Consider the following 13899-nt stretch of genomic DNA (forward strand, 5'->3'; position numbering starts at 1 on the left):
GCAAATGACAATATGGTCCTGAGGGTGCCCGCTGTAATGAGAGTTGACTGTACCATGAAGCATGGATGAATACATTGTGGCAAACAAAAAGCAGATTTTTGAAGGATCTTTTGGTACATTCTAACAAATGCAGACCAGGGCTCAGTTGTTTGAAAGCTGGTTAATGCTTAAATCAAATGTCAGCATTTTAAATTTCACATTGCAAGCTTGTTGCTGTTCGAAATTAGTCAAAGAAGAATCAAGGAATGAAAACGGATTGAGGCAGAAATCATCATGTGTAAGTTTTAAAATTGAATCCAATGTTGACTGTTGACATGGACTTGTCTAGTAAATCCTGTTTGTAGCAACTGAACCCAGATTTCCACTTCAAGGCATTATTTTTTTTCGGGGTAAGCTAAAATTTACTCTGAAGAATGCCCAACAGCTGTTAATCAAAATTCAAGGAAGATACTGGTTTAAAGCGTTCACTTGATCGGCAACAGTATGGGTTATTACTTACACTACACTATTCCAAATTTGATGTAAGGCGTGAAAGGCTTAAGGTAATACAAGGTGGTTGACAAAATGGATTTGAAGTTGCTGTGAAATCAACCTTTTTATGTGTAGCTTTTGAACTCAATTGACCTTGACTTGTTGACTTAGTGTACATGAAAATAAGAAACATATTTTATTTTTCCATTCTTTCTGAACAATCTAGATAAGTCTTTTTTAAAATGGTGACATTCTTTGAAAAACACTTGTTTTGACAGCAAGACACTATTACATGTAAATTCCAAATATTAGCCGCAATGAATAAGCGTCCCTCCCCCCTAAATCTCTGATGCAAGTTACATCGTTTTGAAAACAAGCCCACAGACCCTTAGGTTTTTTTTTTACGGTGTTTCATGGTGTTTTTGTTATTATTCAACCCAATCCATTTTGAACTACAAATTAAATTCCCTCCAATATGCTCCCACTGACAAAAACAAACCCTTTCTGAAAACAGACCTCTAACAAATTCCTTTCAACAAGTCAAGCACCATGCTTATATTTGGAATGTTATGGTAAGATGTTGTTGGCTGTCTTAATTCTTATACTGTATTAATTTTGTCAATTGTATCTGACGTAATTATCAAAATAATTCTGACTGGAAAAGTGGTACATTTTTAATACCTTTGAATTCATATTACCATTAATATTCATCAAATGTTAACTTATTTTTCCACCCATTTATGCCAGTCGATGATGACGTCTATCGTTGGCATTAGGTGGCGTTCACCCTTTGGGAGCAATTAAACAATGAGCATAATAAAAGAATTGCACATCACTTCTCATTGGTTTATGTATTCAATTCACTTTAATTTACAAGTCTGTTAGATTTTACATTGATTTGATGCCTTGTCCGTTGGGCCTGGTTGTGTGGTGGTTAGCATTAGGACTGAAGGTTGGTGGTTTCAAGACCTTGTCTCTGCCATAACGATTGCATTCTTTCCTAAGAGAAGAAACTTTGCTTCACATTTTGATTAATTGTAAATGGCTTGATCATAATTTCCATACTTATGACATTTTGATTAGCCAGCCAACAGAATTTTTTGGCAAATAATCAGAAAAAGTGTCCCTTGGCAATGTGTGTACCAGAAAACATTGATTCCATATGAAGCTAAAGTGTGATCTCCTGATAGATGGTTTGAGGGGGGCTCAAATGCAGAAAAAACTCAGTTGGTGAGCTATGAATATTTTATGAACACAACAGCAGGGTACACAGCACTGTAACATTTTCTTAAATCTATAGCTCTGCTTTGCTTTCTTCTTTTTCTCTCTCCGTGGATTTCTTGGCAACTGTTCCACCCACAATGGCAGCGAAGAGGAGCAATCCCAGCCATTTGTTAGACTTGAACTTCGACAAACAGTCAGCTGAACTAGACAGATCCACAGTTTTAATCTGAAGACAAAGTTGGGAAATTCACACAATTTAAAAGCTTACACATTCTCCATGTTAACTTAATGAAGTGCAAATGCCTTGTGCAAATTTCACAAAGCATCTATTTTTTTATGAAAAGTACAAGAATCCATTCCATGGAAGGTTGATTTCATCCCAGAAATGGATTACTTCTACCACAACAAAATTTGCCTAGAAATATAACGCCCTATCCATGCTCAGCCCTGCCCTTCAATTAGTTTCTATCTTTCTAGGGTAACTGTGTAATCCCCAAAGATGGAGATGATAATTAAAAATGGCGTTAATGATTTATCAGAATTTGCTCAAAATGCAACCCTGGCAGGTTGAGGTTTTCAGTGCAGATTACTAAACAAGTAACTTACAAAACAATACTTGATTCTACTCAAATAATCTGAATTATTGACCTGCCAAGCAAGGTGAGCAGCAACGCATCCTAGTCCAGCATAATAAGGCCATGTTTGTCCACTGTTTACTCCGACGAGGGCAAGGCTACTTAACATCAGTGCACTGAATCCTGTGAGCCAAGGTTTTGTCCGATCCCCAAATAGAAGCGCAGTAGATTTGACACCAATTAACACATCATCTGACTTGTCCTGCAATATAAAATCATTAACCTGATTAGAAGAACTTGGTACCAGAAGGGCATACTGAAGTGAACTTATTAGGTTCAAAGGACTATGTTGGGATGGCACTCTTGAGACAAGAACCAAGTAAACAAGTGTTTAGGTGCATTTCTATGATTATGTACTTAAATAAACAGTGTAATGCACATTTATTTACAGATATGTAAATATAATGGAAATTTATGGAATGTAATGGAATGGAATAGGATCCTTATGCATTTGAAATGTATTAATTTGATGTATTTAACATATAACATTTAATATATAATGTTTTTTTTGATGCAAACGTTGGGATTTCATGTACATTTTATCAAAATTTTAAATGCACATTTTAAGCCATACTTATTTTCTGCCTGATCTCTCAATTCTGGCTGAAATAGAACTGAACACTGTCCATTTTTGTGGGTTTTGTCACTGTAGCAATAAAGATCTGATGGAAAATTTGTTCAAATTTTTATCTGAAAAACTCTATAAAGAGACACCAAACATGCCTTTTTAAGGCGACAAAAAAAGTTGTTATAATTCCTCCTTGTACAAAGTCTTTTGAGTAATAATGATGATGATGATGATGATGACAATGATGATAACAATAATAATGATATAATAATAATTAATAATAGTAATGACAATGACTATTCAATTTGAGGTCACCAACCTGGTGGGCGTAGATGGTGTCATAGATTAGAGTCCAGTTGATTCCAGCAAAATACAGTGGCAGACAAACTGACCAATCACAGCTCCCTTGGACTGCGGCATAGCCAAGAAGGGCACCCCAGTTAAAAGTCAAACCTATTAAAAAAATGAAAAAAGCAATTAATTTAATTTATATCATAGCACTTGACATTATAGTCAAATTAACGCTCCCATATGTAGACATCCAGGAGACTACATTTAAGTGTCTGCTTTCGGGTATACAAATAATAATAGGCAGTTGTCGGACTGGGTATACACAGTTGCAAAATAATGTAGTGTTTGTGTGTGGCTGGGAGAGGAGTCAACCTGCAGTAAGGCATCTGTACTTCTTAGTCAATGCATTAATTTTTTTCTGGAAATTATTAATTCATGCAATGTGTACAGGCCTGAAAAAGAATTTTAATTAATGCATAGAGCTATTTAGGGCTGAGAACATATTAACTGTCTTACATGTCAAAATTTAGTAGTTTTTGTTAAGATATGACACAGCACAGTAAATTAACTTGAGCTCATACAAAGCCAATATTAGGGAGCTTAAGCAATGACTATGGCAACGGCAACGAAAACGTCACCTGAAAATATATCTTTATTTCATTTGTGCCACTTCGCGATTATTTCAACTCACTCAACTTTTACAAAAATAGTGAACTATCCAGGAACCAAATTGGTAGGAGCGGTGTACAAGTTAAGAAAGAAAATGAAAAATTCACCGTTGTGCATCCACGTTCTCCACAAAACCTTAAATGTGGTCATTTCACGTTGTTGTTTTGCAAAGGAAGGCAGAGAAAAGTACTAAAATGTAAAACGCATGATTATGCAGAGCGATTATTTTTGCTCATTTAACCAATTGTTTGGCACATGGCGTTGCCGTCGCTGTCGTCGTTGCTTAAGCTCCCTATTGCTCACCAAGGAAAGCCTGAGGCCAGTATGTGATTCTTTTCATTAGTGGATAAGTCACAACCAGGGCAAGAGATGAAGCTCCCAGGGCAATACTGTGATTAAAGTGAGAATTCTGTTAGTAATATATGTATTTCACATTGTCACCAAGAGCTGCAAGTGGCAAACTGACTTTAATTACAATAGTACTGTTTATTAGTGTTTTAACAGTAATTATACAGTTTATTGCAATTTCCATTTTCTACCGTATACTACCGTTTTGTCAATCCTTTCCTTCCTACCCTATTTCCTGTTTTCCTTGTCTTTTCTCCTGTTTAACTTTAAAGAAGCTCAAAAAAGTTCTTCATTATTTTAGTCCTCCCAAAAGCCTTTCGTTATTCTTGTATTTTTGATATTATAGCTCAGTCTGCCTTCTTACTTAGCAGTTAAAATCATTCTTTCTCTTTGTCATCTTTTTGTAATCTGGCCCGCCTAGATTAGCTTTGCTACCTGCATCACCAAGAAATTGTAAATGTAATTAAAAAAAACAAACGTGATAAAGTTGAAGTTAAAGTTAAAAGTTGAAAGTCGCCCTTTTTCGTGATCATGAAAAATTATATTATAGAAGAAAAGATTCTCGCAGTAAATTGTGCAGATAACTACGAGAATCTTTTCTTCTATACAATCTTTCCCCTGCAGTATGTATACATGTTTCATATATATGAATATATTATTCATATTAATTTATTCTTCATGGGTATATTATGATTTCAGAACATGATCAGCTCCCAGATGGCATGATAGCTCAGTTGGTAGAGCACTGCACCGGCATCACAGAGGTCATGGGTTCAAATCCCGTTCAAGCCTGAATTTTTTTCAGGTTTTTTTTTTCACAACAGTCTGGTTGCTATATTTAGATAACTGTGAGAAGCTTCTCTTCTATATAATATTATTTTTCATTAGGATTACCATTGTTTTGTGATAATTTAATACCTGTAATAATTAAGTGAGAGTAATATTGACAGCCCAACAGTCAACTGTGTTCCAAGAAACACCAACGCCTGGAAAGGAGTAATGGAACCAGCTGCTAGAGGTCTGGAAATAGTGCGTGTGACCTACAATAGACATCCAGACGAATATGCATCAGATGAATGTTGCAGTTCCTTTAACTATAGAGCACATGGAAATGAATGCAATAAACAAAAAAACAGAACATTTGGCATAAAGAGGGCAACACCACTCAGCATTAGACGTGATGGACGACTTCCATCACATGACCATATGGCCTTACTTATCTCCCCAGTTCCAAGAACCATGCTGGATCAGAGAAGGAGGCAGGTGAAAAGCTAACACGATCTATGACCCTCTGGTATGGCACCAGAAGTTGACCTCTGGCCAGCTCAGCATCAATCCAAAGTTATGACTTGCTCAAGCCTACTTAACTTATCTCCCCAGCACTATGAGTTGATCGACACCGCTGGCATGTGCTGGATCGGACAAGAATTATTACAGATCAATAAATCATGGAAAGAAGTTCAAGAAATAACATGTATTTGCTTTCAATCTGTTTTTAAAAGATAACAGCCTTCTTAAAAATTGTGCAAAGTAGCATAACACAGGACTAGTTTGGGAAACATTTCAGAAGAACTATTTGTTTCTAGGAAAAAAACAAAGTTTATCTCTTCACTCAAAAAACACATTTTTGCTTTCTTGCCCCATTCTTCTCACCAGCTTTTGATACTAATGTGCAAATCATAAACTAAGTGGCCAGCAAGTAAGCTTGCATCTGATGCAAAATTTTGTACAGCAACATGTTCGTCACACAGTAAACTTGACCCTAAGAATCCCAGGGGTAGAGGGCTATTCAATAAACTTTCATATAGGAAGGCCCCTTAGAGGTTTCACCCCCTTCCAAAAAAACAAAACAAAGAACAAGAAAAATTGTACTCTTTCTTTTCCCTCAAACATAAGCCAAAGCCCCTTTTTAAGGGGAGGGAGAGAGGAAGGTAAGTGTAATCTTTGTAATGTAATTTTGTCCAGGCATTTCTGCTCATTTTTATGCTATTGTTTCTAGTACTTAGATTTAATATGTGCTTATTTGATTCGCAGTTTGTTTTAGTATACTGCCTGACTCGTCTCCAGTTGTCTCTCAAGGTCAAGAGGAGAAGCGCGAGAGAGATGCGTCGTCCCCTTCATTGCATTGCTGTCCTAGTCTCCTCTCGACCATTCAATATCATAAGAGATGACTGGGTACGAGTCAGGTATACTGCAAGGGTGAAAAAGGCATCCCGTTTCAATTTCAGGTGGGGCCTCTCCACAAACCCACTATACCTCCAGGCTTAGAACCCTCCTACCTTCTTATCAAAGTCAACATCCCACATGTCATTAATAGTGCACCCCGCCCCTCTCATCACCAGTGCCCCTAGTCCAAACAGAGCCAGCAATTGTAGATCTGGTAAGGAACCTGGGACTGCTGCAAGTGCTATACTCCATGTGCAAGGTAAATACAACAGCCACGTTCCTATTGGTTTATCAAAGCGAATCAAACGCAGGTAGGGCTGCACTTTGGCCGGACAGACATCCACAAAAGCAGCTGTGCTTAAATGTCGCCGAGAATGAAAATATCTGTTTTTTTGTTCTTTAAAACAGCTGGAATCAAAACCACAACACGGCAGTCCACTTGCTGAACTATTGTCTTTTCGAATAAAACCAGCATTTTTAGCAAATTCCGATCGCGATCTTACAAAACTCGACCAAGAATCTTCATTAATTTTCGTGCCTTGTGCATACTTGCAAATTTCGTACTTTCGTTGAAATCGTGGAGCTTTATAAGGAAATGTTGATCCACAGAGCTGACGAAGAAGGAACACTTTGTGGGTTAAAGTCGCATTCTTACAATCACATCCTGTCAAAAGCAAAAGATTACCAGCCAAAGATGAAATGCGACGAAAAGATGAGGAAGCCGCCATATTTGTTATTGAAGTCGCCCCAGACCTCTCCAAGAGGTTATCTAGGCTTGGCTGCTCATGCGATTTTTATTGGTTAGGAGGATAGGAACCAACCAATCAGCTTTGTTCATTGAGTAACCTCGTCTTGTAAACCGATCAAGCGCCAAAATTCGAGTCCATTTCTCGTTCATTTCAGATTATTGATATTTTTGTGCGAGATTTTTCAAAATGGCTACAAACGTTATGGATTTTAACAGGGAAGACCCTGTCAGAGAAACTTGTTTAAAGCTTGGAAGGAAATTCGGGTGGTTTAATGTGCCTCTGGCTGACAAAATTGAAGCAGTAAGTTTAAAGTCTTGTGTTGTCTGTGCAGACAATTTACAAAGATTTAAAATGTAACTAATTTTATCGTAAACTAAGATTCAAAGGCTTTAGGAACAAGTCGCTTTATGGACTACCGAGATGTATAAGTTTGTTAGAGGAAGACGAATCTAAGAAACTTGGGGGTAACCACACATTTTTTAGAGATAATTAAGCAACAATTATTCTAAAAAACAGTAAAATTGAAGCTTTTTTATATCTGAAAATGCATGCATGGTTACCTCCAATTTTCTTTTTGGATACCAAGAGCACTTGCTAAGTTCTGCTTTCTCCGCATAATTTTAAACCGCGCAAAAATATCCCTGTATTAGTAGACATCACATATAGGAAACTCGAGTATCTCGAGATGCGCAGAACGTATGCGTAGTAACAAAAGTAGTCACCGTCCTTTATAATGTGTACATTTTCCTGCTCAAACTTCATTCATGTTCATGCAAGAGGTTTAGTATGACAGAGGTGCACGTGTGATTATTAAAGGTATGGGGCTGTGGGGACCGTAAATTAAGCTTTTCAGTGACTAACCTTTGTTTTATCCTTTTATAGCTCCAGAAGGAAATTATGGCCAGAGAGGCTGATGGTATTTGTGAAAGTAAGGCAGATTTCGCTTTCACTGGTAACAGAGAAGAAACGGCCTTTGATAATGAAGCAATCACAAACTATGACACTGTAGATTGCAATGATGACATCGATGGTGACGACGATGATGGTGATGACGATATACACATTGATAAAAGTGTTGATAATAATGGTCAAATTGATGAGAGCATTATAATCCTTGACGATGATGATTCCGCTGGTGATAATGAAATCAATAATGATGACAGTAGGTGTGATGAAGACGAGAACGAAGGTGTTGATGTTGATAGGGATGTTGATGGTAGTGATGACTGTGATATTGATACTGAAAACAGTGGTTACGATGAAGGTCATGATAATGTAAACAACAATAGTGTTGATATTGGTGGCAATATTGATGCTTATGATGATGATGATGATGATGATGACAAGGCCAATTTTGTTCATAGCGATGATGGGGACAACTACACCAATGACAATGGCCTTGTTAACCACAGTGATGACGTTGATGATGTTCACATATCGGTAGATGTTGATGACGTTCACAGTGATGCTGATGCTAGTGACGGCAACAATGTTGAAGATGCTATTCTTGACAACAGTGATGGTGCTATTAATAACAGGTTCAGTGACGAGGATGGTAATGGCTGTGATAACAGAGATGACAAGGATGTTGATGATATTCACATTGAGGATGCTGTTGATGTTGATGGCAATATTGGTGGCATTATTGATGACAACGGTGATGCTAGTGATAACAGTGTCATTGATATTGGTCATGGTGGTATTCATGACTACAATAATGCTATTGATAAAGTTGTCTATGATGATGATGATGATGATGGTAATCTTGTTGATGGTATTATTGATGATGATGCAAATGTTAAAGATGGTGGTGATAATGACGGTGAGGACATTTATGATGATGATAATAATGGCAGTAATGATAGTGGCAATCATGTTGATGATGAAGACGATGGCAGTGATAACAGAGGTGACAACCATGCAAGTTATTCTGGAGTTCACGAACCTGATTGTATCTCAAATTCTCTTGAAATTGCTGAAGAAATGTCAACAGTTGTTGGCTATCCAATGCATTTGGACATTTCTAAGAACAATGAAAAAGTTACTGAAGTAAAAGATCAAAATCACCCAGTGGAAGATTGTAAAATCATGCACAACACAGATGGACACAGTATTAACACACATGATCTTGAAGCAAGCAATGAACTGTTCAATGAAGAGAAAACAGAAGTCACCGATGGAACAGAGATCAATGGGGAGCCCCTGTTTGTGGAACCCTATTCCCATTGCTACGGCATTGAAAATGACCATCAGGATGGAGGAATTGGCAGCTTTAATGATTACATTAGCAACAGTGATGATAATGTTGATGGTGACGATGATGAAGGCTTGAAATACAATGATATTGAGGAAGAGAAAGATGTTGAAACATTGGCTAACTCTGCTGACCTTATAATGGATGACAATAGTGACTCAGCAGTAATTTCAAGACCAACATCTAGGTGAGGCAAAGAATAAAATCCTTGATTTAATATAGCTCCCTAAACATTTATTTTATATATTAAGAGCTGTTGAATTCCACTTTCATTTTTAGTACTTGTTATCTGAGGCTGTCTGGGGGGCCAGTTCTAGTATTTTGAGTGGTCATTTTTTGAGGGTGAAGTCGATACCCTTACTTTCAAGAATTTAAAAACTTAAGGTTATGACTAAACAAATCAATAAGTTTCCATTGGCTAGTAGCATTTAGAATGTGCCTTTTTAACTAAATTAAGGCTAAGGCAGACATTAAGACAAGCCTAATATGACAAGCTTATGATGCAAAGTGTTTCTTGTAAGTTAAACCAGTCAGTACATCTTGCTTTGCACAACTTATTAAGTGTCGTAGGATTTTGAAACATGTTTTAAAACCCTACTCCTCTTTGGGGGAAGTTGTAGAGATTGGAGGGAGGGGGTCAGCTTACGCATGTTACCATGTACTAGAATGTCCTTGGTATATTGCAGTTTAATTTTCTCATTCATTTTTGTTGCATTTTTTCCCCACAGTATGACTGATTGCAGCAATAATGATGATGCCAGTATTTCTTATAGTCCTGTGAAACCCAGGTATACAATTATTAAAAATAACTTTTTAAAATAAATTTTGGTCCCCTGGTGACTTTTTCCTTGGATGCTGGTTGTTCAAAGAACTGTTTAACGTAGCTTAAACATGTGATATGTATTTGTCATGAACTATATCACTAAAATGCTGATCTACAGTACAAAGACTATCAAACGTGACAATTTGGCAGAACTGTTGTTAAGGGCTGTAACCTGTGACAGCTGAATACCCCTGATGGGACCTTGATGTTAAGGGTGATCTTGACTGTTGCAGGTTTCTTTTACTCACAATTAAAGCAACAAGTTTATTACAGGTGTGAAGCTCACTGCAACTTATGTGCGGCTCATAACGTAATAATAGCCCTGATTTAGTGCCGTTTTAAATTAATTTTCAGTCTAAGTGCAAGGTTGTTCAAGAAGTACAACCCGGAGAAGAGTGAAAGTGATGTGGATGACTTTGAATTGTGTATGTACCTATTAAATTAAATTACCTTTGTGTTTTCTTAAAGCCCCTGTTACACGTTGAAACTTTTAGCTGAAACTTGTGTGCAATGGCGCTGCAAAACAAGTTTCAGCAGGTGTTGCGCCGTGTAACATGGTTGGTTTCATGAAACTTTTTCGAACTTCCGTTGCGAGACAAGTGTCACGAAAAGTAGAACCGCTTTCTACTTCTGCAAAGACTCGCAACGGTCGCAGTAGTGAAAAAACATGAGTTTCACCGTGTAACACACTTGGTGAAACTGGTCTCTTTTGCCGTTGCACACAAGTTTCAGCTAAAAGTTTCAACGTGTAACGGCGGCTTAAGGCAGCCATCTCTGTTTTCAACTTTGGTCTCACTAGTTTGAAAAATAAAGTATTTCACCCCAAATACCAAAGAACAAATTCTTCTTTCTTGTTACCATACTTTTCTTATAAAAGTAGTGGGGAGAAGTTATTAAAATATTAAGAAAATTCACCTTGGGTGATCATATCCTTAATTCTCATGACCTCAGGTGCTCAATCAGCATTGGTATTACAAGGAGAAATTTGATGCTGATCACTGTTAGGGCTTAACCCTTTATGTCCCGACAGTGCCATATGGCACAAGATGCAATTACATGCTCAATATTCAGACAGTCAATTTGTGTGAAATTTGCACAACTAAAAGATCTTGGAAAGATCTGCACATGGAAGGCATAATATCATGCCCCCGTCCTATACAAGACTTGATTTACCACCCCTGCAACTTTTGGAACTTTTTATCTTTGTACGTTTTAGGCCAAGTTAATATCTGACAACAACCAATGCACTGAGAGCTGCAAATTAAGCTATAGTTTAGGGACATACCCAATCTGTACAAGGTACAGGAAAATTTTAAACGTTTTTATTTTGTCATTTTGGGCACTTGGAATTCAATGTGTGACCTCCTCCATTTCTTTTGGTATGATTTATAGCATACCCCAGAAAATACCTTTCAAATGGTATATCACATGTGGTCTCCTGGTTCATAGTTACAGATTTAAAAAAATTTGGGATTTCCCTCGGGGCTTAAAGGGTTAAAGGGTTAACTCAAGATGAAAAATATCATTTGGATTACTGAAACCATAATGAAAAAGAGATCTACCTTTCTCAGTTTTCATAATAACTTGACTTTATGCCAACACTAATTGAGCCCCCCACCCTCTCTTTTAAAGAGTCCCTTGGATCAGCCTGTTCAAGATCTATCGGCAGCCAGAAATTTTGCGGGCTACAGAATATGATTGCCCGCTTAGTAAGCATTAACCTTCCTACAAAACACTTTGAGAGAGGTGTGAATAAAAAATTTCCGGGCATGTATTTGAAACTTTATGATAAGCTTTAAGAATAAATTAATTTTGACTCTTCCAATATATTTCTCGGCAAATGTGGTGCCATTTAGTTTTGCAGAAAATAAGGACTCCCAAGAAAGTCATGAGTTTGTCTGGTCAGGAACAAAAAAGAGAGACAAAAAGGTAATTTATTCATTACGTGGTCACATTTCTATCCATGTTGTGTATGAACCTTACAGTGCGACTACTGTTACTGGGGTCACTGAAACAAAACTGGCCAATCAGATTGCAGGACAAGAACAATGAATTTCAACCAAAGCTGATTGAACCAATCAGGAGTAGACGGAAAACAACAGTTAAAACCCAAAATTTTGAAATTATTCACTGTTCGTATCATACTGTGATCTGATTGGCCAGTTTTAAGTGACCCCAGTAATAGTAGTTGCACTGTCACTGTAATAACGCTTGTCTCCTGATCTTACTCATTTAGTATGGAGCAGTTTATTGTGGATGACGATGATGATGATCTTGAAGACGACGTGTTCATGGATCCTGGATTCACCCCAGAGGAATATGATTCAGATAAAGAGAATGATGACTGCATTGAAATAGCAACACCAGGTGCTTCCTAATTCTACAACAATAGAATACAATACAATACAATTTATTTAGACACGGTAAAAATATGAGTAAATAATAATAAAAAAAATAAAGAATTTACATACCCTATTAACTGGTTTACATTTTTGCCGTGTGGTAGTGCGATGTGGAAAACGATTTATTGATATGTTTTTAAAGAAATATGAAAAAAAACACGACTATATGTTAAAAGAAGTGATACAATAGTTTGCGATTTTAATCGATTTCACCACTTTCAAAAGTTTGTGTTTTCGAGTTGAAGCGGCTTTAATTGTTTGTGGCCGCGAAACATGAAAATGGAGGCAAAAATTTACGTTTTCGCGTCTACCGCGAAAACGTTTTCAGAAGTTGACGTTGTCAAAAGTTTGCGAGTTTTTGCCGTTAATAAACAGGGTTGCATTTTCAAAAGATCCCACTCTGGTAACCGTTTTCAAAAGTTTGCGTATTCGTCTGGACGGAGCATGGAAACGCAAAGTAAAGTTTTTAAAGGGAACAAATTAACGTAAAATTGTTGGAGATAATGTCTAAATTCTAAAATTTTTTTTGAAAAGGGGAGATAGCGTTCAAGTGTGCTAAAACTTTAATATGATTATCGCCTATTTTCGCTTTTAAATTTTCCTTCGCGCCGCCATTTTGGATTTTATGACGTCATACGATTGCCGCCATTGTCAGGAAGCAGAAACAGTTGGGCAACCGTATCCTGTTTTGTTCGATACGGAAATATCATTTCCATGTTTTCCAACGAAATTTGAAATTTGACTGTATCTTCAACAATTTAACATTAATTTATTTCTGTGGAGCTTTCCTTTAAAAGTAAAACGCATTCATGTGGATGAGGCCTAAATTGCTTGACGTACTCCTTTCGATAATTTAACTATTTTCTGGATTTGTCCGCAGCCACAAGTTACACTCCGCTCAAGACACCTTCGACAGAGTGTTCTTGGAAAACAGCAGAATCAAGTGAATCCAGAAAAGATACCGGTAAAATTAACACATTTTAATAAAACGGCACCGCTTCATTTTTCCTTATTGAGCTCAAAGGCTTCAATACTCTAGTGAATAATAAACAACATCTTCATTTAAATGGGGGATGTTAATGGAAGGCAAAGTTTCGTTTACCTTTGTTGTACAAAACAAAACATTGCAGCACAAGTTCACTGCCCAGTGAAACACTGATGTCCTACAACAGACAAATTTTGTTTGCTAGTTTGTTTGTCTCCTTGCTAATTTTTTTGTTCAATTTTCCTTCCTTTTGTGGTTGCTGCAATCTTCACGCAAACAGGAACCGAGTTCTGTCAACTACTGTGGCGGCAACC

At 37.1% G+C, this 13899-nt stretch overlaps 2 protein-coding genes across 2 annotated transcripts in view; one reads left to right on the forward strand and one right to left on the reverse strand.

Moving 5' to 3' along the window:
* Positions 1 to 374: 374 nt before the first annotated feature.
* On the reverse strand, positions 375 to 7114 carry LOC146471654 (4-hydroxybenzoate polyprenyltransferase, mitochondrial-like). Its single transcript, XM_085120187.1, has 6 exons — positions 6486 to 7114; positions 5125 to 5246; positions 4162 to 4247; positions 3218 to 3351; positions 2344 to 2532; positions 375 to 1921 (listed from the first exon to the last, which is right to left on the reverse strand). Exons 1-6 carry the CDS (start codon positions 7098 to 7100, stop codon positions 1766 to 1768), a joined length of 1302 nt encoding a protein of 433 aa, XP_084976313.1. The 5' UTR covers positions 7101 to 7114; the 3' UTR covers positions 375 to 1765.
* Positions 7115 to 7247: 133 nt separating this feature from the next.
* Positions 7248 to 13899, forward strand: part of LOC146471655 (uncharacterized) — a 12705-nt gene continuing 6053 nt past the window's right edge. The window contains exons 1-7 of the mRNA XM_085120185.1: positions 7248 to 7421; positions 8004 to 9562; positions 10104 to 10163; positions 10553 to 10623; positions 12055 to 12127; positions 12435 to 12565; positions 13481 to 13564. Of these exons, the coding sequence (XP_084976311.1) occupies positions 7308 to 7421; positions 8004 to 9562; positions 10104 to 10163; positions 10553 to 10623; positions 12055 to 12127; positions 12435 to 12565; positions 13481 to 13564 (2092 nt within the window). The 5' untranslated portion in view covers positions 7248 to 7307. The remainder of the gene's footprint in view (positions 7422 to 8003; positions 9563 to 10103; positions 10164 to 10552; positions 10624 to 12054; positions 12128 to 12434; positions 12566 to 13480; positions 13565 to 13899) is intronic.

This window comes from Pavona decussata, unplaced genomic scaffold (genome assembly GCF_977016875.1).
Source record: "Pavona decussata unplaced genomic scaffold, jaPavDecu1.1 SCAFFOLD_102, whole genome shotgun sequence".
Taxonomy (NCBI): domain Eukaryota; kingdom Metazoa; phylum Cnidaria; class Anthozoa; order Scleractinia; family Agariciidae; genus Pavona; species Pavona decussata.